The sequence below is a fragment of the Anguilla anguilla genome, chromosome 11, assembly GCF_013347855.1.
Source record: "Anguilla anguilla isolate fAngAng1 chromosome 11, fAngAng1.pri, whole genome shotgun sequence".
NCBI lineage: Eukaryota > Metazoa > Chordata > Actinopteri > Anguilliformes > Anguillidae > Anguilla > Anguilla anguilla.
The window spans coordinates 4412378-4436998 of record NC_049211.1 but is presented as its reverse complement, the minus strand read 5'-3'; the positions used below and the strand labels follow the sequence as shown (position 1 = coordinate 4436998).

General features: G+C 43.0%; 2 protein-coding genes across 2 annotated transcripts in view; one reads left to right on the top strand and one right to left on the bottom strand.

The window, feature by feature from the left end:
- Positions 1-24621, top strand: part of slc6a8 (solute carrier family 6 member 8) — a 94511-nt gene that overhangs the window by 15410 nt on the left and 54480 nt on the right. The window lies entirely within an intron of this gene.
- The window catches only part of pnck (pregnancy up-regulated nonubiquitous CaM kinase), a 13414-nt gene continuing 2668 nt past the window's right edge, over positions 13876-24621 (bottom strand). Inside the window, exons 3-13 of the mRNA XM_035383537.1 lie at positions 23617-23717; positions 22878-23009; positions 22511-22585; positions 21743-21881; positions 21123-21246; positions 20940-21015; positions 20006-20118; positions 19224-19302; positions 15520-15607; positions 14842-14938; positions 13876-14676 (exon numbers count right to left, since the gene is read on the bottom strand). Coding sequence (XP_035239428.1) covers positions 14663-14676; positions 14842-14938; positions 15520-15607; positions 19224-19302; positions 20006-20118; positions 20940-21015; positions 21123-21246; positions 21743-21881; positions 22511-22585; positions 22878-23009; positions 23617-23690 — 1011 coding nt within the window. The 5' untranslated portion in view covers positions 23691-23717 and the 3' untranslated portion in view covers positions 13876-14662. The remainder of the gene's footprint in view (positions 14677-14841; positions 14939-15519; positions 15608-19223; positions 19303-20005; positions 20119-20939; positions 21016-21122; positions 21247-21742; positions 21882-22510; positions 22586-22877; positions 23010-23616; positions 23718-24621) is intronic.

The following is a 24621-nucleotide window of genomic DNA, read 5'->3' as shown; positions in this document are numbered from 1 at the left end:
CTCGATTATACATATACTGAATACTCAAAGGCTTTAGGTAACCCAAAATGCTCAAAATGTGACATCCATACTAATCAAACTCTAAGGAACTTAGCCCACTTTTTTTGTACACCCAAAAAGGACATTTCTAATTTCTCTCTGCTACAACTCGGGGGTTTTAAAGGCGGGGAAAAATAAAACCTTCATGAATTCCATGCCAATGACCATTACTTTAAAGGCTCTGAAAATCACAAAAAAATGTAGATTTTTTTTTTTTTTACGGTGTGAGAAATAGGCTGCCATTCCGATTCGCTCGGCTAATTACTCCTCAGCTCTCGTTACTCAGGGAAGCGGCGGACGGCTAGATCTCCCCGAATCGCGGCGAGGGCGCTAGCCGGGGCAGGCGTCGTTCCGGAGATCGGCGCTAACGTCCACGGGTCCCGCCCGTTTGTCAGTGTCAGGGGGGTAGCTTCCGACTCCTCTTTTATCCCCCCACCCCCCCCCACAGTTTCACTGTCTGCTAATCCCTCGTGCAGATGAGGTCATCCTCACAGTGCATCTCCCCGGTGCTCCACATCGCACGTCCTCACAGCGTTCAATCTACGAGTTGATTTGCGGCTGATTTTGAATCTTTATTTAGCAAAAAAATAAATAAAAAATAATTCTTTCTTCTGATTGTATCTGCAGCAGAGCTCGGCACGGACGCAAGTCCACTAAACGCGCACATGAGATCTTCCCTTTGACTTCTCTTCTGCCTTCAGAGACGAACCATACCTGTTCGCTTGCTAAATCCGGAACTGCAAAGAAATTCAGGTCAAAGTACCACAGGTTCGATCTGCTTGCTGTATCCATGCTGTATTAAATCATCAGATATTTGGTAAGAGTCTTATAACATTAGCATTAAATGCATTCTGGTTTTATCCCATGTTTCATGCCCTGTCTTGTTGTAGTAGTCATAACATTTCTGGTTCTCCTGAAAATGGTTCAAACCTTACATTATTTTACGTCAAGTGTAAAAAATAAATTTTTACTTTTTAGTTCCGTGTACACTGTAGCACTTACCTGAGAGGCATTTGAAAACAGCAAACGCATGCGATACACACATTTTCACAAACCTTCGCCTTTGCTGTCTGCTCAGTAGTGCCTTGCGCTATCCTTAATTAAATCCACTTATGTCCATAACTTTAGGTGAAGTGTGCTGGCAGGCCTGACTGCTTGATTCCAAATAAATAAAGCCAAACAGCATTCTTTTAATACGTTGAAGGCTTGTGTTTTGTGGTTGTTGTTGTTGTTGTTATTTGCTTCCTGTCAACTGCATTTTTATTAATATTCAGCTTTTGAATTTCTGCAAAATTTTCCGCATTTGTGTAATATAATTTAAAAACTGTTTCGTCCCATCAAAAATTTCAAAAAACTTTCATGGGCAATCACGTGTAACAAAAACTTGCCTGATTAAATTTATGTTTGATTTTTTTTTTTAATCCATCTATGATCTAGGTGGACATTTGTATGTAAGAAAACAAAGCAAAAAGATTTTTTTTTTTTTGCCAATCGCTAATCATATTTTTTTTGTATTTCGTATCTTATGGGACCAACTTAAAATACTGGAGGATATTTTCAAAAGCATCAAACTGAATATGGTTTATGCTCACCAAAACAACTTAATTCACTGATAGCAAAAAAGGTAATGTTCCAAGGGATGCTTGTTTTATCGTTTTTGTTTACTTAGGGAGGGCATACACAACTCAAAACCCATACCACTTAGCTGCAAAGTTAATTTCCCTGGGCAGGGAAATATTAAAATACAGCAAAAACAAAAACACTATATAATATTATACTGCAAACATATACATGATTTAATACAGGAGCACCACAAGTACTACAATGATCACTATGTTTGTCTCTATGTTCATTCAACTGATTAATGCCATGCATGTTTAGTTTTGGCTGCTGTAGTTTTATAGACAGGCATCATATATGGCACACGTGTGCTTTTATTTAAATCATTATGATAAATTCAACAAGAAGAAAAGATGACCTTTTTTCAAAACCGGTGCACAAATTATTGAACTGTTCTTGATAGAGGAGGATAAATTACACTGGGCTTTCTTTATGCTCTAATAAACTCGATTTCAAAAACCACACACGTGCTATCAAGACAGGAGTCATTTGTCATGTGGGTATTGTTTTAAAACTTTACACACACACACACACACACACATATAATCTTCCTTATAAGTCAAATAAACTAAACAATACTTAAAATATTATTTTTCAAATGTATTTATATAATGAAATATATATTTATTTTGAAATAGTTCAAATTCACAGTTACGCTCAGTCTGAGGCATAGCTATTGTATTTGCGTAAACTATATTCGCAATTTTGCCCCTTAGAGAGCAGTAGGTTATTATGTATCATCTCATCTTTTTACAAAGACAAAATGGGGGGGGGGGGGGATTGGAGAAATTGAAAAATAATGGGAAAACACATAAAATATGCATCAACGCCCCAGCCTCCCCTCCCGTGAACGACTGCTTTTTAAGGAGACGTTTGAAACGCAGGGAAACGCCCCATCTCCGCAGCGCGCAGTCCCACTGCGTAGCAGCTCGCCCAATCCATAGCGTGACGTGGCGGGAAAGAGGTACAGAGAGAGAGAGAGCGGATTGCGCCTCCATTTCCTCCATCATTCCGGATCGCGACAGACGGGATTGAAGGTATCACGGCTAAATAACCCACCGGCTCAGCCCGGACAAGCCCGGCTCTGCAACCACGCGATCCAGCGAGATGTTTGGTGTCACCTTAAAGATTAGCCTGCACCCCCCCCCCCCCCTCGAATTTTTGGGGGGATCGTTAATCGCCTGCGCTCTTTGATGTTTGTCCCCCTTTTCCTTCATAAACTCGCAGTAATAATTGAAACCATCAAAGGCTTCCCTTCATCTAATCCCTGGCTATGGCAAATCCCCTGTTTGACACTCTCCCTCTCTCTCTCTCTCTTTCTCTCTCTGTTTTTCTCTCTCTCTACCACCTTCCCGCTCTCTCTCTCTCTCTCCCTCTCTCTCACACACACACACACTCCCTCTATCCCTCTCTCTTTCTTTCTCTCCACTTCTTTCCTTCTCTCTCACACTCCCTCCTTCCCTCTGTCTGTTTCCTTCCCTCTCTCCCGTTCCTTTTTATAACTAAAAGGGGGGAAAAAAATGACAGGGTCGTTAATTAATGTGCTTAGCGTTCCCGTCAGGACGTGACAGATCTTTGCAAATTGTTCCTGTGAATAGGTCACGGTTCATCCGCGTGGAGACGGGCTTCCGCCAGAACGCGCTCCCGTCTTCAGCCGTCTCAGTCAGACTCTCCTCTCAGGCTTACCGTCCTCTTAACCTCTTCATTTTAAACACGCTAATTCTCTTTGTGGATGTTTGAATTGGATAAGGAGCAAGTGCGTTTCAGAGTAATTCTACGTACCACGTCCCTTATTAGATTTATCTTGGGGTAGACTAGGATGCAGTAGGGTTGGGGACGGGGGGTTGTATGTTTGTTTTTACCCCTTTTTTATCTTTTTGTTTATCTCTTTTATCTTTGTTTCTTTCTTTTCTTTTTTTCTTGTTAATTAGTCTTTGTTTCGATCTGCGCAGGAGCCTTTCGCTCTGAATGGCTGCAGTGTGTGCCGGGGGGCCTGGTTTGACATTCCAATCGAAACTGAGCTGCGTTTTTGGTGTTTGGGCGTAACCCACCAGGCCCTATAGACCATCTCCCAGTCACATCTGCTAACCGTTCCCATCGCGGGCTCCTTACACACCCGTTAAAGTTGCTGTTTCATTTGTCCACCGGCCTTTGAATCAGAACCGCACGAAACAGAGCCAAGGACTGGAGGGCGACCTGCGGGGAGCGGTAATACGCAGCTAACCGGCTCGCTAACCGACTCGCTCGCGGCGACGCGGCGTGTTTGAAACGTAATCCGGCTTTGCCGTTTTTGCGAACACTCGTCTATATGGTAAATGGTAAATGGACTGCATTTATATAGCGCTTTTATCCAAAGCGCTTTACAGTTGATGCCTCTCACTCGCCAGAGCAGTTAGGGGTTAGGGGTTAGGGGTTAGGTGTCTTGCTCAAGGACACTTCGACACGCCCAGGGCGGGGTTTGAACCGGCAACCCCTCCGACTGCCAGACAATCGGTCTTACCTCCTGAGCTATGTCGCCCCATACATACATACAGCAGCAGCGCGCCTCCATATCGCGGCTATCGCTCACAGTTGGGGGGAAAACGTGTGCGGCCTGTTTTTCACGCGGTTTCTTTCCCGTGTCTGTCGTCTCTGAACGATGCGTTCTGAGCCGAAGAGCGATTCCTCAAAGCGCAGACTTTTTTTTATCCAGAGGAGCCCGACCGCGCGGTGCGACGGGGATGTAAATGGGCTACCGCAGAAATAAACGTCCGCTGTTTTTTGCAAATCGAATTCTATTTGTTTGTCGTTTACTCGGTAGCTTAAAAACGCTTTTCCGCTCGATGTCTTTGGCGTGACGTATCGGCTTGCCGGTAAAAAATACGTTCCCGCCGCGCGATTTCGTGCAGATTTTCCCACCTTTTGTGACCGCGATCGATCGCGAAAATAGGAGGAGGCCGCGGTGTTGTTGCTGATGGAAGCAAGGCTTGGGGAATCGGACAAACATAACCGACATTGGCGAAGGGAAGGAATCCGAATCATTTCCACCGCGGTTCCCCAAGGGGTTACTCCAAATGCTGTGCCGGATTGTTTCTATAGGAAAATGGCCTGTGTTCACAAAGCTCTTTATCATTAGAGACCAACCCTGTCTTACCGACACAATACAACCCCCCACCCCCCACCCACCCCAAGCACCCCCCCCCGCACCCCCGCCCGACGTGACTCAATGTCGATCCCCCCCCCCCCACACACACACCACCACCCACCCATCCCTCCACCGCTCCCAAGTCTCTGAAAGCTGATTTTTACACCACCATAGGATTTCCATAATCACTTTATCCATGTGATTTGATCTGCCTCACACACAAAAAGGAAGACATTACCCCCAATTTGAACCGGCAAAGATTTGCCAAACGGAGGGTAGCTGGTAGCTGCTGATAAAGAGGTTGGGTAGAGCTTTAGCAGTGGGCTGGAGAGCCGTGGTGAGCTGCCCAGTGAGACTTGGTCTTGGTAATATATTGGCAATTGATTATTTTTCCTGAAAGTTCATCTCGGTTGGAAACACATTTCACTTGACCTGCAAATTTCTGTTGCAAAAAAAAAAAAAAAAAAAAAATGCTGCACAGTGCTGAGTCTCCCAAGGACAAAAACGTCTGCATTTTGAGGACATCAGGCCCGATTTGTTTTTGTTTTTTTGTGTGAATCTATTCTCCTGAGCGCATACATCCTCAATGTACCAGTTCATGGTTTGTTGATCCTGTTTGTTTCTTGGTGCGCTGCCTTCCAATTCGCTGGCTAAGGTACAGACCAACAAAAACGCACAGTGGGTACAGGACACTATGTACAGCATAAATACAAACTGGAGAGAGGGAGATCTGTGCAGATCTGTGTTTCTAAAAAGTGGACAAAGTAGAGGCTTATGTAAAACAAATAGATATATACATTGTTCATTTTATTGCATGATAAATGCAAAAGTGCACACTTGCAAAAGCTATTTATCATTGTTCCACGTAATAAACTAAGCAATACATTTTTGCGTAAGCCTCTCCTTCAAAAAAATATAATTTTTTCCCTTTTCGTAACAATTTTCAGGTCTTCTATCTTGCAGTATATAATTTGACCAACTCACCTGTTTTTATTTAAGATGACAACACCAACCTTTTCTACAGTAACAGTTACTTGGAAAGCCATTTTTCCCCAACTTATTATTTAAACAGAAAATAAACCAACTCTATGATAATGGATGACTAGTCTAATAGCAAATTGATAGCTAAATAGATAACTATTGAAAACACATACATATAATAATCTATACATAACATTTGCTATTTCATTGTGTCATACTGTATTCCATCTAGTGATCGTGATCAATAATTATGATATTTATATTGTTAGCTATATTCCCACGAAAGTGAAAAGTGAATCAAGGTGTACTAAGCTTCCTGTCTTGGCATATAAAATGAAGCAATATGTTATTCATTGCAGTTTTCTAACAAAATATTACATTACATTTATTTTAGCAGACGCTTTTATCCAAAGCAGCGAACAAAAGTGCATATCATGGTCATTGGACAACTACAAAACACAGGTTCAATAAGGTACAATACTCATTTCTTACAGCTATTTATAAACAAGAACATAGTTCAGTTCACGCAGTGAACATTATTCTGACAACGTGTAAAACATTACACAGGACAACCAGCATGCGTACAGAAGCACAGTAGATTATATGATTTAGTTGAAAATTGCTGCAGCAAAAATTATTTTGAGGTGAGGTTTTGTTTTTCATGTTTTTTTTTCTTTTTTTTCCCCCACTCCAGGGGTTTTATTGAAAAGGAAGTAGGCTAAGTATGGCCTGTTTCCTTGGTAACAATGGTATGAGTTAACCCAGCCAGGCTCTCGGCTGTGCTTTTAAAGATTAATTTTATTTTTAAAATGATTTTTTTTTTTTTTTTTTTTTTTGCATTTCTTTTCAAAAGAAAGCCAACCTTTTGACATTTCCATCTTTCAAAACTTGTCTCACCCCGGCCTCTTTTTTCTTTCTTTTCTTGACGGAGAAAGAACTTTCTTAGCCATTAGCAGACGCAGTTTCACGGTTGGACAGGCCTCCCTCTCGGCTGATCGTCCACTACACAAGATGACACTTCCATAAATTCTCTCCCTCCCCCTGCCTCACCCCCTCACTACCTGAACTACTTTATCCTTCATGGAGGCATTCTCCTATGGTCACATCCATCACGTTAACATCCATCCCTCCACAACATCTACTTTTCAATTCAATTCAATTGTATTTGTATAGCGCTTTTTACAAAGAACTGCCACAAAGACACTTTACAGAGTAGCAAGGCAAGAGACAGAGAAAAAACAGAGCAAACACCAGGCCTGAACCCCCAAATAGCTGATACATGAGGTTAAAAAAAAAAAAAACTTCCCAGTGGGGAGAAAACCCTCAAATGGCGGCAAGAAAAAACTCGCCAATAGGAAGAAATCTCGAGTGGAACCCGGCTATAGAGGGGGAGCCCACAACATCTACCTCAGCATCTTTATCTACCAGGCAGCCAAACACTCACCTATCCAAAACTACTCCACAACTCTGGATAATTCTTGACAATTCTTTAACTTTCTCATCTGGAACCATAAGACGACCTAAAAAATTACCTTGATGGCGACCTTCTTATTCCACCTGGTCTTCTAGGGCCTGTTCCTGAACAACACAAAATCATATCCATCAGTCCCAGAACACAGACTCAGTCCTCCTCTTATCTCTATCTCTATCTCTTCACTTACGCTTCTCGAAAAACCTCCTTCGGCTGGCCTACCCACACGTGCCAGCAGGTCACTTGAGCTCGTTTTGGAAAATGTTGCCTCGTGTTGTTGGAACCATGTGTTTCCCGCTCCTGGTCTCCAACATTTGGCTTTTTAATCACAGCTCACATCACATTTAACACCGTGTTGCTTGCCTGCCAGGGAGGCGAAAATGGGAAGAGATGTACCTTGCCTGCCTAATTTTACACCCCTGTACAAGCCACTCTGTCAAAATAATCACTGGTCACCTGGCAGTTCCTAACCCTACGTGACCACACATTCCAAAACCGGCCTCTCTATCCTTTCAAAATTCACACTGCTTTCCAGGAACTGAATAATTACATCTGCCACTCAGAGCCTGGTGACTCAACACACTGAATGAAATCTGATTGCCTATTGTGCAATATTGATAGCCACTGTTGTATATCGAGATGGCTTGCTACAAGGTAGCAAGTAGTACCGTTGGTTGTGTTGACCTTACTGATGTACTGTTGGGCATTATGGAAGCTCTATGCTGTACGTTGACACTCTAATATACGTCTCACTGATAATTATTTTACACTACTGAGCGCACTGTTGTAGTTTAACGGCATGCTGTTTGTTGCTGGATCTAGAAGTGTGAAGAGAGAAACAGGGAAAGCACATTTCTGTATCTTGTTACACAATGCAACCATTACATTACAGGCATTTAGCAGACGCTCTTATCCAGAGCGACGTACAACAAGTGCATTAGTTCAAGGTGCAGAGGTGCAAAAGAAACACGCTAGAGTGAAGTAAAGATCGTAGTGCCAGAAGTGACCACATAGATCATGACTCCAACCCTGTAGAGCAACCTGTTCAGCAAACAACAATCCTACCAAGTACAAACTAGCACTGGAATCACATTTGCCTAATCAGACAAAAACAATCCTGCCAAATAAAAACTAACGTAATCGTATTAGCCTAACTAGGTACATTGAGCTAAACTATAGGCTAGGGAGGGGTGGGGAGAGGTGCAGCCTGAAGAGTCTTTAGTCTGCGTTTGAAGGTCTGCATTACCCAGGGCAACTTGCCACACTTGTCCTTGCCCCTGTCTAAGGACTTCATTCAATTTGGCAAATGCATACATATGGGTCATTCTGTGGGCACAGCCCAGTAAAACACAATATATTCAAAGAGTACAGGACGTTTGTGAAGTATATAGCTCTATCCAACATGCATCCACGCACGTGTGTTTGTGTGCATGTCTGTTTTCGTGTGAATTGTTTGTGAAGCCCCTAGGTTTTGGTTTTGGTCCTGTCCTCTGACACACACACACACAGAAATTCTGCTGTGTCTCGCTGTGGTGCTACTTGTCAGCTACTTATACTTAACCTCCGTGTCATACTTCATTAGCATGAAAAAAAAACTGGTTTCTTTTCAATGGGAAACCAGTGAGCTAAATGATCTCTCACAATCAAGAGCTTTCAGAGGGAAAGTGTAAGCAGGCTTACAGCAAGAACAAAAAAAAAAACTAAAAAAAAAAAAAAAAAACAGAAAGATGACTAATATTCCTCTCAGCCTGGAATAGATTTTCTGCATGTCAACCGCTGAAGGAGAGGTTGTAAATGCGATGGTAATAACGGACGGATGAGAGCCACGTGTTTATGTTGCCTGAAGCCCCCGAAACAGCGGCTCTCTCCTTTTGTTTGTTGTTGTTGCCCTTGTTCTATGAAAGATGAGGGTATACGTCAGATTTTTTTTAAAAAAACAAGCACGAAACCGTCCAGACCCACGGCGCACCTGTACAAAGCGTCATGTGTAAAACCATATAGCTAGCTAGCTATGGCAGGTCCTCACCTCCGTAACGTTATTTGTTGTCCTCCGAGTGTCCATACATCTGTATCGGTGATACGCCGATAAGTAGGTCAACTAAAGTGGGCGCAACGCGAACACGTCAGGGTTAGCTAAAGTAACGTTAGGCGATAAAGCCGTGCTTAAAAATCTTGTGCCGTTCGAAGTGGTGATTTTTGGGAGATGCACCTGCACATGCGTCCTACTGAACGAAGCACCACCTGCGCACGTGTCCCACAAAACGTCCCTCTCAGGTCGTCCGTGAGTGAGTGAGTGAGTGACCACAGTTTGCCACGCATAGCCCACGGCGGCAGTTCCTACGCGCCGTTGGGAAAAACGTGAGTAATTAGAGGAGAGACGCTAATGCTTTTCTTTTTTCGTGTCATGGTGGGCTTTTGGGGGTTCAGTTCTCCCGTTTGTTTTCTTTTTGCGACTGGGGTACCGTGAGGCGTCTTCTTAGTACCCTAGTGCAGGGCTTGTCCACACATAGGCCTGTGGTGGGACTCTGGTTTTTCATTATTAATACTAATGGTTAGACACACCGCCTGTAGGTCAAGAAACCCTTCTATTTCATTGATTTTGTGATTAGCAATAACTAAACGTGCGTGCAGGGAGACGCCCCCCCTTTGAGGTTTAAGAACCTCTTAATGCAGTTTTACTTAGTTTCGGTTGCCATCGCAGACCAGTGGAGGGGGGGGGGGGGGGTGGTTTGGACTGTGGAGGGGATTTTGGAGGAGATTACAATCGTGGACCAGGATGGGGATGGAGGGCAACCTGTGATTTTTGGGTGTCCCAATCGAAAACTGGGTGTGCCTAGGGCAGCCAGTATACTGTACAGTGTGGCATTGCCAGTGTCCTGTACCCGGGACGTGCATTTGGGCACTGGGGAGCGCAGATGGGACTGCATGTCTGAGGAGACTGGCTGCATATTTAAGATCTGCTTCATTTGTTATTTCCATAGAAAACCAGCCACAGAGATACAGTTATTGACAGCTGTGAGGAAACACAGCTTAGCAGAGCCGCAATGGCCGCTGTCACAGCACATCAAGTAGCTCAAGTTAGGAAATTTCAATAATTACACCTCTGTTCTCTTTTTTTTCTTTTCTTTTTTTTTCTTAATAATCACTGACTTAATTAAAATGAGTTACAGAGCCAGATGGGAAGCAGATTGCGTTATGGAAAGGAGCCAGAAAGCAAGAAACACACAACAAGTTCTGCTGCTGTGGGGTGAACAAAAAAAAAAAAAAAAAGCGTGCAGAAACTAACGTGTGTGTGCACACGTGTGCGCCAGCGCACATACATGCGCACGCAGACGGCGCACGGACACGGTCTCCCATACGAACGGCTGAACCGCTGCAGTGCAGCCAGACGGCACAGTCGCGGCGCGGCGCGGCTCGTTGTAATCCAGGTCACACCGCGCTCCTTCAGAAGAACCGCCATCGCAGATCCCCATCAATCCCTCGCTGGGTGATTACGAGCCCCTCCAACTGCATTAGTTATTTATTCACTGCATTAGCCGGGTCCCCGAGAAGGAAGCTTGCGCACATTTCAAATAATGTTGCCGAAGGTTACTCCGCCATTGGTCGGCCAGACATCTGCGCCGCCCAATCAGGGCTCTGTCTCCGATTCCTTTCCTTAGAACGACTTGACGACACAGACGAGTGCCCGTGGCTCTGTCGCCTTGCCTTGAATGTAAAATCGTTAAATATATATAATTGCAGTCGGTGCTCAGAAAATGGCTTCCGCGTCAGTGTGTCTTTTACCAGGGTTTCACGGGGTGATAAAGTGGAAAGAATGGGTTTCATTTCTAAATGCCACTGATGGCTGCCCCAGAAAGCCACTTTCAGAAGAGTAAGGAACAAGCGCTTTTAACAGTATGTGCTGTGCTGTATGTATTTTTTATTTGTCCAGGTGCTACCCTGTTAAGGTGAAAATGGATTTCGTATCTATTTTAGTGGGCACTTTGCATTTGACACATATTGTGACGTCATCTGAGGTTAGCACGACTCAGTGTGTGCTCTTTCCAACACATTAAAGCTTTCAAGAACCAGTCAACTAAACTGAACGTCAGGCCAGACAGGTCTAGTGCCCACGGGGACCTGTGCTTTCTGTCTATTTTCCTTCTTGGAAACTTAACTAGGTTATCTATTTTCACGAGGAATCAAAATGATTAGGGTTCCTGTAGACCATCACTCTGGTGTAAGCACGTTTTTGACAGCATTTTATTTTAACATCATATCTTGGCTGATACTGTTTACTGAATGAATCTTGATCACCTTGATCTTGAGCACGTTTTTTTTTTTTTTTTTTGAACAGTTAATCTGCAAAAGACATGCAATAGGCATTGTTTTCCCTACTATGGCACACCTTAAACTAAAACAGTTTGAACTTTAAAGCACATTGAAATTTCAATGTTATTGACAATAATCACTAGTATTTATAGACCATGTAATATGTTACATACAATGAAACAAGACTAAATAAGTGTGATGTGAAAGTTATATGGACCTTAGCAATGAACTGTCATAAAATGGTAGTAAACATTTTATATTATCTATCGATGGACTACTATTCCCTCTGCTGGTGAGAACAAGAATTGCAAGAAAGTTGCTCCAAATGTCTCTTGTACAGGAAGGCCCTGCAGCAGTGGGCTGTTTTTGTTCTGTAAAAAGTCCTGATTTCCTGACTCCTGTGTATTATATTGTATTGTTACACTAATGAACACAGGTGAACTAGTCCTCAAGATGCCCACTTTGTAATATAGCTTAGAAAAAAAAGATCAGTATAAAATTTTAAATAACATTTTCCACGTTTTTTAGTTACTTGAAGTAGCCTGCATGTCGGGCAAAGCTAATTAAAGGGACTATATACAGTGTAATTCGATTGAGTGAATGCAGAAGTGGCTTAAAAATCATTTCACAGGAAAACTGAATTGGAAACTGGAAATCCAGTACCAGGTTTATTGGAAAATGTCAATACTTATTTGAAAATAAACTCCAGAACGTGTGTACCTGCGTGTGCTGTGCATTTTTGTGTGCATTGTTAGCTTAGCGTTAGCAGGTTGACGGTTGAGATCGTTTTGATAGCTTAGCAATGTAATGGTAAATGAGTTGTAATTGCGCTACGTCATTTAGATCAGTGTTCGGAAAGTATACTGTTAAAGTGTAGAATCTAGAAAATAATGTAAGAGTCATGAAAAAAAAATTGCATTTAAATTTAAAACCTGCTTACCTTGACTGTTTGTGATGAATTCGACTCAGTCCCACTTCCACGTCCCAGCAGACTAGGCCTACTTTTTGTGGAGGCCATGGAAGTCAGTGGCCTTAAATGTCACCATTTTGTTGCTAAAATATTGCTCTTTTACAACAAATAAATAAGTCCTCCATAAATCCTCCATAAGTGGGTTGAGCTTTTTCTTTGTTGGCTAGGTGTCAGTCACTGGAAGAGCGGTTGTCCGGCAAGGAGTGATTGGTTTGTCCAGGGGGGATGTCAGCTTTGAAGAGTCCTCCTCACTACACCGCAGACACCTCGTGGAGTTAAGCACCAGGGACCCTCATAAGAAAGTAACCCTGCTAGCAACACGAGAAGCTAATTGAAGGTGCTATATGTTAAAAGCTTATTTTTCATGTAGACCAATATTTTTTAAAGACACCCACGGAGCTTGCAGAAAGGTGCGCAGGAAAAGTATTGATTTTCCTCAAAAATATTATATTGACTACTTTGTATTCGTAATTTTACGGTCCGTAAATCATGTCTCTGTTTATGGTGTCTGCCTGTGACGTTAGATACTGGGGTTACCGCCTTTAACGACGCACCTGAGCCAGTAGCCTGCTCGTCTATTTCTCCAGAATGAAATTAGCAGCTGGTTGTCTGTTAGTTACGGTGGAGAAATGGCTGACTAAGTTAGTATGAAAACAACATCACATGTAACCAAACTCGGAGCTCTTGAAATAGCAGTGGTCTTGTGCAGAATGTAGATAATAAACTGAGTAGCCTAGCTAGCTAGGTAGCTGGCTAGCTAGCATAGTAGTGAATGTTGAACACTCCCATTCCACAACGTTAGCTTATCCATAATATCTGGGTAGCAATAGTTAGCCTAGCTGTTGTGCAGTTGTTGAAACAAAGGGCGCTTGTGGCTTGCATTTTCCAACTTCGTACCATAAGGTTGTTGTGTTGTGCAGCAGTTGAAGCCCAACATTACCCACACCTTATCTGATCTCAGCCACCCCTACCAATTAAAAACTGTCAACTGCTCATGCAAACCGGCCTGCAAAGCACTGTGTTTATTTCTTTCAGATAAAGCGGAAGCATTAGCTAATTCTGTCCCTGCAAATAATTATCAGATTACTGTGGTATAATTGCGTGAATGGAAAATGATAGGGATTTCCAATGTATGTAATTATTTAAAGACTCGTGTTCTCAGTTACGCAGGATGTATTAAGCATGAGTCATTACACCTATGAAACAGATTTCATCAGTGCTTGGATGGTTATAAAAAGTGTTGTCATTCACACATTATTGGTAAGCATAATTTTAGTCGCTGCAACACATTTGACAGCAGGTAAACGTCACTTTCCAAAGTTTCGTTTGTATTAGTTTAATACAAACGCTGCAACTGTCTGAGGTGTAACATTTTATAGCTTTATACGGATTCAGAAGTAAAATACAGACTCTTGACATTAGTGAGAATGAGTGATTTGTGTATAGTCGACTAAAAGTTCAAAAGGTCATCAACAAATTACATTACAGTGGATGCAATTTTTACACAGTTGGAATTTTGACGCATCGTGAATGAAAAACGAATACACTTTCTTCATGTGTATAGGCTATAAAAAATTGAAATTCTGATATCCAAGAATCATCATCATCATACTCAAATCCATTTGTGTAAAAATTCCCATAGTAATTAATCATATTTTGTTTAATGATGATGAGTATTGAGCCATCATAATATTTCCTTCATGAAAGTGAAAGTAGGAGAAACTGCACATTTATCACACTTAATGCAGTACATCAATGCTCTGGGAATGATTATTTATCAGGAAATTGCAGAAGGTCGGTCTGTTTGCATCACCGGAAGAACACGTACCAGTTCAGGTACCGATTAGTGAAAAGACATCACAAAACACACACACAAACACACAGAAAGCACCAGTACAAGCCGTTTCCAGACGTTTTCTTTTCCTGTTCCACACAGCAAAATGCATTTTTTTTCAAATACAGCCTGAGACAGCGTTCGCTGGTCCACAGAAAGGGCATGTCTTGTGCTTCCTGTCGTATGACTGAATGGAAGCATTGCACTGTGCAGGTCCCATTTGACAGATATAATTCAGCTTGCACGCAGCACATCCGCAGATAACACCGGGATGTGAGACAGTCGCTCTGACGCTCAGCCTAAGCAGCTCATTTAGCGAGTTTCTCCTGGGGGGGGGGGGGAGGGGGGGGGGAGAGGAGTGCGGAAGAAAAGCAAACAGTGCTGTTACTCTCCTGTCCATCTTCCGTTTTCAGCCGACACACAGACAGACAGACAGACAGACAGACGGTTCTCCCTGCGTTGTGCAAAGCGTAGAATACCACGGGCATCACCTGCGGCGGTAGCGCGGTCCTCCATCTCTTCCTCATCCTCGGCGTCCCGGGCCTTGTTACTGAGGCGACGCAGCACCACGATGGCGTTGAAGGCCCTCTGAAAGACAGCGCAGACCTCCCCTAATTTATACTCCGTCTGACGACACTTTTGGCCAGCTTTGCTCGGCGAAAGTTACGTAATTTCAGCTGGACAAAAAAAAATTAAAAATACAGCACGATGCTCTTTCTCGACGTCGTGCACCGCTATGATTTCGCCATGTCGGCGGACGTCGTCACCCTTTGTTGCGCAGCGCGCGATTGGGCCGGTCCGCAAACGTGTAACGGTCAGGAGTTTGGCGTGTCGTTACCGTAGAGACAACGGAACACACCCCACAGGCCTTCGCCGAAGTGTAAATGCCAGACGTCGTGTGACACCTTCGTTTTTGTCGAGCGATGCTTTTTTGGAAATAGTCTTGTGACAAGGTGTAAATTAGCCTTTTACTAATCCCCCAACACTAACACATCCCAACCATGCGTTTCATAGTGTTTTACATCAGGGTGTAGGGTACCGGGGATCCAGGGGGAGCTCAGTACTCCCCGCCCCCCTCCCCCCCCCCCCCCTCCCAAAGAGCAGTAACAGTGATTGCACCCCCAACCCTCTTTTTGGCATACAGGGAATGAATGGGGTACTTATCTCACCTTCCACTGGCTCCTGGCGAAGTTCTCCTGGATCTGTTCACTGACAGAGCTGTGAATGTTCCTCTCCAGTACTTCCCCACCGGAGATCCTGCCAGATCAGCAGCGTGGCATAAAATAAGCTATTATTATATTAAAACCGTGCAGACCCCCCCCTGTGCAATTAAAATCCTCATACATTCACATAAAGAACAAAAGAAAACAAATTCAAAGATATTAATTTGTAGCAGTCACCTATCCTATGGCACTTGCTAGTTTCCTTCAGTGCATGTTTTATTTTTTGCTTAGTTCGATTATTTCTTCTCGATTTCCTGATCTCGATTTTGTAACTCTCTCAATTCGAGATTCCTTTGACTGAGCACTTGATTATAGGGCTCTATGTGGATCAGCTGCTGATCAGTGTCTTGGAGCCAGGCAGCTGTGGCGCATTTTCTCTTGTCCAATGAGGGCATGACGACGCCCTTCCTGTTGGGTTTTAAAAAGGCAGGAACACCATATAGCCTATCTGCTTTCATTTTCTGATTCTACTCCCTCTTACTATGCATCTCATGTCAACAGCGCTGTTTTAGACGTGAACTCAGCTGGTCTTTTAAGACATTTCGTTTGAGATTTCCATTACGTTAGTAGTCACATATGGAGGATAAACTGTAAGAAAACTGGAAGGCCTCGATATTTTTGAGGTGTTCCGTTTAAAAGCACACCTGTGCGGGGTCACCTGCGTTAGGGCGATTAGCAGAACTAGCCTTGGCTAATCATTGCGAGTATACACTACTCGCCTAAATGATTGCCTAGCCCTGAGTTTGTTTATTTTATTAAAGCTCTGAAAACCCACATAATTCCTCTTATTTGCTGTTCAGTGGAAAATAAAAGATTGTAAATCTTACAAAGGGAAAGGGGAGGGGGGAAAAAGCTTCAGTAATTTAAGTTTTCTGATGTCATCTATTGTATAGTGAAGAGACATTTGTTCATTAGTGCATACAGTGTTAAAGAGGCATTTGTTTAATACATCATTCTTATTCTAGAAACTTATTCATTCTTTTCTTCTTCCTGATCAGTGTGGGTATACTGGTATTGCTGATTTTTATTTTAAGTTGAGATTTGAGGCATTATTGTTTTTTTAAATTTTATTTGTGCTTAACACAGCACAGATCTATACTGCCCACTGGAGGAGGATTTCACTTTGGTTTTCTGGACACCATATTGCTTACATAAGCGATTAATATTTTGACCAATCAGAGGTGCTGTTCAATAGAGGGTTGCCAATCAAAAGTGAATTTGAAGTGAATAAAAATGACACGTCTCACCTCCAGCTCTTTGGTTTAGTAATGACTCGCTATTACTATTGTTTCATTTTGTTCATATTTCCTGTTTATAGAACTGAAGTAGATTGAAAATAATTGAAAAATGAAGTAGACATCTTTTTATCTCGTGGCTAAATGAACAGCTGTGAAGCGCCGAAGGTGGTTTTATGTGAGACGAGTGAATATTAAGTGGCGAATGTGTGTGCTAAATCTGGCTGAACCAATTAAAGACGGTGATCCAGGAGGACAGACATTTCCTGAACACTATTCTTGTGTGACAGATGGCATCCGCACATCTGCCACCTGTCAATCACATTGTAATCACAGTTTGTGGCCAATCTGTGGGAGTATCTGCTTCAGTGTTGGGACAAAGCACACACAGATTACTGCATGAGATCAAGTACAAGTACATGTAATTTCTATGAGCGCAAGTGATTAAGCTGTAGTAGTTAACGTGTTAGCAGCCATGTGGAATCTGATAATACTGGCAGTTATTTTCACTGTTTCTATTGGCTGTCGTGGAATGACCCCAGGGTCATACAGACTGCACCTGATTGGACGAATATGGTGGCACAGTCCCCAATAGAACACATTGTAATATTAACTACAGAAAAGTGCCCTGGCACTAGACACTGGTGAACACCTAGACACAAACTTGTTTGGGTGTTGATTGATGCTTGCACAAAATTCTAAAAATCATTTTTTTATGGATTTAAAATCCTAATGGATGTTAGAAGTATGCAATTACTATTATGATCATTGTTATTATTACTGCACAAGTTTCTGTAAAATAAGCACTTGTTATTTAATTTCACATTAGTTCCAAGTCATATTCTGAGATGTGTGCCATATGGATTGATTTATTTGTATTACTGTGAAGTTGGTTAAGAGGTGTTAAAACATCTGAATAAATTAACGTGGTGCACCGAGACTGTAGGAAAGAGGACAGTTGTAAAACCGAATGGCTAAGATAAAAGACCCAAAGTGTTGTGCGTTTACAATCCGAAGTGTGATTAATTGTTGTTTAAAACTCCAATTTTTTTCCACCGGAGACTCTAGCTAACAGCCTTTAGGTTGAGAGCATCGACCACTCATGTCATACATTGTTCTGTTAGTGATGGAGACACCGTGTCTTGTTCTCTTCAGTGAGCGATCTTGGTAGAACTTTATAGTTAACGGTAAATTTCAGGGCTGAGATCGATACGCAGTAAATTTCCCCCGGCTGAGCAAAGAAAGCAAAGAAACGGTCAGATTCATGTTCCTTTTAATGCTGTCCAGGCAGCATTAGTGTAGATGAAGCTGATGAAACCGAGCTGTAAAACATGTGTTATTAATTCATTCTGTAAATGTGCTTAATGCAAGAGGAAAAAAGGAAAGAAATATGTGACATTTCCCCATGGTTTAGATTAAATTACAGTCTACACTATAACTCATTTTAGCTTTTGATGTTAGCCACTGTAAAATTTCCTATCCTTGATTGATGTCGTACAATCAAGATAATTAGCCAGGATTAATTTCAGGTCATTAATTGTAGGCACCGTAGCGATCACACTTGTCGTGCTGGGTGGCGTATTTTACGTTTCGGTTCTTTGGAGAGGGAGACTAGACGCCAGTACCCACATCTGACAGCTAAATCTCTTTGCCTCCCTGAAAAAAAAATGTTTTTCAAACACTGAAATAAAGAAAGCTAAAAGAAAACTGAAATAAATATCGTCAAAATACAAATGTTCTCAAATGCTTTTCAGTGTTTGGAGAGAATCGAGAGTAGCTGTATAGGAACGGCTTTATTGAACACCGAGAGGTTGTTTAGTAATATAAAAGCATCATCTGTCAGATGTCACCTGGCTGTTCTGTTATTCAGAAACATTTTGAATAGAACAAGGAGCACTACAGAATGCAGAGTAACAGGACTTCCACTGTAAATAAGAAAACATTTGAGTTTGTCTTGTGCGCATGATGAACCTGGAAACAATGATCCAGCTGGATGAATGGGTTTCTAACTAAACAAACTAATAAATCTGAAGAAAACACAGAGTTTATATTTGTATATGACAGAACTGCCATAATGCTATTTGTATTTTGGAGGTATTTATTTGTTTTCTTTTAGAATAAATGTGTAAATAATGCTTTGAAAATGTGCTTTGGAAAAAAAGGTTTTCTCCTTGTATTTTCCTTTTTGACAGGAAATCATTTTATTCAAAATGGATCCCCAGACAGGAAATCATTTTATTCAAAATAAACCCCAGACAGCTGTCCCATTCCTCCATTTGAAAAATGAATTTATTATTTAAATGCTCAGTGGTCAATTTTATTTGGAATTTGAATCCATCTGCGTTGCCAGAGTGCAGGTATATGAGAGGTACATAATGGAATAGGTTCAAAAAGAGGGTGGAATATTAATCTTACCAAGTATGCTGTAAGGCCTGTTCACAGTTGTATCGTGTATCTGGGTCTTTTTGCAGTAAGTGTGATATGAAGTCTTTGGCTGAACATGAAACCAAAAAAAAGACACAAACTGAGGGAGACCAAACATAATTATATTACTTTAGTACTCTAAGGAATTAAGTATAAATTTTTTAATAATACAAGGACCATACTGCCGGGATATGAATATTGCTGTGAAATCACATAGCTCATAATTGAGCTCCTCCTGACTGCAATATTTCCTTAGGACTATTCAAAAATAGCGAGATGACATCCAATAAAAAAATAACAATTACAATATGCAACCATGTACATTTTCAGCTGGCAGCCATGACTCCCTGTAGCTGTTTATTGGTGAAGTTATGAAAATTCACTCAAAATAAGTCCTGGCTCTGAGTTCTTATTCAGACACTTTTTGGGTGGTTTACTCTTTTAAGGCCTCACTAAGTCAGAAGTAGTTATGCATATATTATACAAAAATATATTTCCCATATTCCAGCCCGGTGGCCACATTTATTCAAATGTTCTTGATTTAAAATTAAATGTAATCTTAAGATCATTTCCCAAGTTGTGATTTCACTTTATTTATAAAAGTAATTATAAAAATAAAAGTGACACACTGAATAATGTTTTATTAAAATATTAATTTATATGTTAAATATAATGCATGCTGGGATAGGCTCCAGCACCCCTCACCCCCAGGTAATGGATGGATTATTTTTTTTATAAAAGCTGTTTTGCCAGCGATAAAAGAAGGCGAATACCTGACTCAGAGATGCTGTCCCAGTACGGCGAATCAAACTCGTGCTCCGCCTCTACGATCTGCCGGTAGAGCTGTGTGTCGTTGTCATGGTAAAACGGAGGATAGCCGCAGAGCCTGGAGAGAGGAGAGCAGGAAGTGCTGAGGCAGGAGGTGGCTGTAGCTGGCAATGAGGAGCGTTTCATGTGCTGGTTTACAGGCCCTAGTGCTGGTTTGCAGGCCCCAGCGCTGGTTTACAGGCCCCAGTGCTGGTTTACAGGCCCAAGTGCTGGTTTGCAGGCCCCAGCGCTGGTTTGCAGGCCCCAGTGCTGGTTTACAGGCCCCAGTGCTGGTTTACAGGCCCTAGTGCTGGTTTGCAGGCCCCAGTGCTGGTTTACAGGTTCCAGCGCTGGTTTACAGGCCCCAGCACTGGTTTACAGCCCCTAGTGCTGGTTTACAGGCCCTAGTGCTGGTTTACAGGCCCTAGTGCTGGTTTGCAGGCCCCAGCGCTGGTTTACAGGCCCCAGTGCTGGTTTACAGGCCCCAGCGCTGGTTTACAGGCTCTAGTGCTGGTTTACAGGCCCTAGTGCTGGTTTACAGGCCCTAGTGCAGGTTTACAGGCTCCAGTGCTGGTTTACAGGCCCTGGTTTACAGGCAAGGTCTGACAGGCACATGGCAGAGGTACGAAGCAGCTGTGGCTCCAGCCGCTGTCCTGTTGCCAGTCTTCCCTTTTGGCTGCAGAAAATTACTATCCTATTTCAGTCAAATACCACCCCCGGTCCAAAATCACAATCATCCCAACCACCCCAACACCCGCTCGCCAGATTGCAGTCTATCCCCCAAACCCCCACCCACCCCCCTCCACTCCCTGGGTTCAGCTCAAATATGCCCCATAAAAAGCCCTTGGTCTCCCTCGGTTGACAGTTGGACACCAGGCCGGACAGCTGCGGGACTCTTACAGTATGTAGGAGATGACCCCGATGGCCCACAGGTCCACCTCTCTGCCATAGGTTTTCTGCTGAAGAAACTCTGGAGCTGCAGAGGTGTTGAGAAGACAGGGGAGTCACTGGAGAGGTCAATGTGGTGTGTGTGTGTGTGTAAAGTCTTCTAAATGACAACAGGAATCCTAGGTCTCTTCTCACCCACATAAGCAGGGGTCCCACAGGCGGTGGACAGAACTCCTTGTTCTTCCATTTTGGAAAGGCCAAAGTCACTGATGAGGATTCTGGAGTCTTCTCCAGGACTTTCGTACAGCAGGTTCTCAGGCTGAGTGAAAAATGTACCTGAATACCTGACAGTGTTATATGGGAGCACACAGCCATCTCAAGAGCATTTCTGTAGAATAGCCCACTAGACAGACGGCACTGTCGCCTCACAGCTAGAAGGTATTGAGTTTGAATCCCGGACGAGGGTCTTTCTGCATGTTCTCTCTGCAGCCGCGTGGGTGTCCTTCGAGCACTCAGGTTTCCCGTTACAGTCCATGCAGGTTAGGCCAAGTGGAGACTCTAAATTTACCTGTAGGCATGAGTGTGTGTGTGTGAGTGAATGGTGTGTGGGCCCTGTGATGGATTGGGGACCTGTCCTGGGTGTATTCCTGCATCTCGCCCATGCATGCTGAGACAGGCTCCATCCCCCCATCCCCCACCCCCTTGACGCTGACCAGGAATAAGCAGCTTAGAAGATGGATGGATGGATGGTTGGATAGTCCAGAAGACTGCATGGCACATGGACGGGGGGGGGGGGGGGGGGGGGGGTACAGTACCTTCAGGTCCCTGTGCACGATGCCCAGCTGGTGGAGGTATCTGACTGCGTCCAGGACCTGCTGGATCACAGGACGGGCGTCGTTCTCCGCGTAGCTCCCCCTCTCCAGAATCCGCTCCAACAGCTCCCCGCCCGTCACCCTGACGCAGCAGCACAGGCAGTAAGCTGGACCGCGCTGGGGCACAGTCTGTTTCTGCCAGCGCAAAGTTATTTCAGCGTATTTATACACACCGGGGGTTCAAACGAAACCATTTCCCCGCTCGTTTTTCAGTGTTTACAAACTCACAGCTTACCACAGCAGCCTCACCTCCATGCGCACACAGTCAGCATAAAGCCCATGGTGCGGCTGAATCACCAAACAATAAAAGCTTCGTAAATGAAGTTGTGCTCAGAAGTACAATAGCATGAATGAAAAAAATGTATAAATAAAATTCCAGCTTTGACAAGCTCGCTACCTCTATCCCCCCCTGGAAAACTGTTCCACATTTCACTTCTTGACTAAACAGTCAAGAAATAGAAAATGTGTACTGTGTACTTGATTTATTTATTTATTTTATAATACTTTTATTATATTCAAACAACATTGACAGAGGAAAACAACACCCAAAAACAGTGAAAAATGAGTGGGCACAAACAAATGTAAATGAATGAACAGCACAGGACACAAGCTGGGTAGGCTTAAAAATAAAATAAAAACTAATATGAAAAGTGTATTTAATTTATTTATAAGAGCATTCTACTCTTAGCAGAAGGAGCAGATTCCACTTACAGAGGCATCACCAGATAAAGCTTCGCTGGCGTTTCGAAGGTTTCCTCCAGCGAGACGATGTTCTCATGGTGGACCCTGCAGGACAGTGGAGTTTAGACACTGTCCTTTGAGGGCAATAAAAATGCATGATGCATGCAGTCCATATTTCAGGCAGCAGAGATCATACTGCGTCTTGTGCTGGACAGAATGATTCCATTACAGTGTGAAAAGCATTTATATTTTACACAACACCCTTATACAAAAAATACACCTTGACAATCTGGAATTCTTTTTTTATCTGAATTTAGCGAAGGCTACTGAACATACGCATTAGACCGCTCATTGCAAATATCATGTATTTACAACGAAATGAGAAAAAAAGACTGACTTGCGAAGCACAGCGATTTCGTTCTCCAACAAAGCCTCTTTTCCCTTCAGCGCCCTCTTGTGGATGCACTTGACAGCTACAAGCCTCTGAGAGTGGCGATGCTGAGCCACCCACACCTCTGAGAAGGAGCCTCTGAAATGCAGTCATTTCAGCCAATGAGAAGAAGCCTCTGAAGTGCATTAATCATTTCAGCCAATGAGAAGGAGCCTATGAAACGCATTAATCATTTCAGCCAATGAGAAGGAGCCTCTGAAACGCATGAATCATTTCAGCCAATGAGAAGGAGCCTCTGAAACGCATGAATCATTTCAAACAGGGAGAAGGAGCCTCTGAAAAGCAATTCATCCATTCAACCAATGAGAAGGAGGCTCAGAATCTTTTTATTTGTACCAATCAAAAACTGGGTGTGCCTAGGACACAAGGGACACAGTGTGCCCCTGCCAGTGCTCTTGACTGGGGTCAGCTCACCTCAGAGACAGGAGACCATAACTGCAGAGCTGCTGTGCGGCCACTGGACTGCACTCACACTCAGCCCATAGACACACCGCCATATTGTTGGCACTAATATTGTGTCAGCATCCAGCACCTAGTTTATTCTGAGCCGTGAAGTACGACCACAGCTGTAAACAGAGCTTCAGCATTGCTCATAACGCTGGACTCCAGGGACAGTTGTGTGTGTGTGTGTGTGTGTGTGTGTGTGTGTGTGTGTGTGTGTGTGTGTGCATACAGACTGACTCACTCTCCCAGTTTTTCCTTCAGCTCGTACACCGCTGAAATGTCCTCCGCTTTCTGCCTGTCCTTAATGAAGGGCATCTTCCACCTCGGGGGGGTAAAGGAAGTCTGAAAGCAGAAGAACTGTGCCTTTTGAACCTCCCTTAGAGCTCTGGATTTCTGCAGCTCTCTTATATAGTTTATACCAAGTGTGATTATACTTGTATACAAAATCTTCTAACTCTTTTTATGTGGGCTTTTTTGATGTGTCTGTGCACCTTCAGGTTATCACCATTCATAAGGAAGGCTAATACCTGCCTAACATTAATGTCAATTAGTATAATTTTGATCAACTTGTTTCATGATCCTTCCCGTTGTTAAATTCACATATTTACATGTGATATCTATGATTGCGGGGCAAGCGAAATCGAAAATTCAGAATTTTACATTAAACAGTTATGACGGCCCTGACTGCTCACTGTGTGTGTCAAGACAGTCATGATAGTAGTTACTTAAATCCTTGGAACTTTTAAAACACCTGATTTTGTTGCTTCATTTGGCAGTGTAATAACTGTGTGCAAATCTAGCCATGTTCCGATTTCAGTGCGATGCTACCACGTTCCTGACATTTTACACAAGGATATTGAATTCATAACATCTGTTTATTGCCTTGTTTGGCTGTTTCCCTCTAGGTAACACGCCACCTGTTGCTGCAGGGCGTTCTTGCTCTTGTTACGTTGTTTGCAAAGGTGTGAGATTTGACAAAGATGGTGAGATTTGACAAAGACAGTGCAACGCTGAGCACAGTAACGCCTTTCTAGGTGCCATATCAGAGATGCACGGTCACAACTTTCCTAAACACCTACTGAGGGATTGCATCTACTGGTTCTGAGATGCGGTGGGTGAAGTTTGGGTCACAAAACAGACGTTAAAAAAAATATCACAACCCTTAAATCAGTTGCATCCTAGAGAGATAGGTTTTGCAATGATAAACAAAATGACAAAAACAAAAGTCTCAGTACACCACATCTAC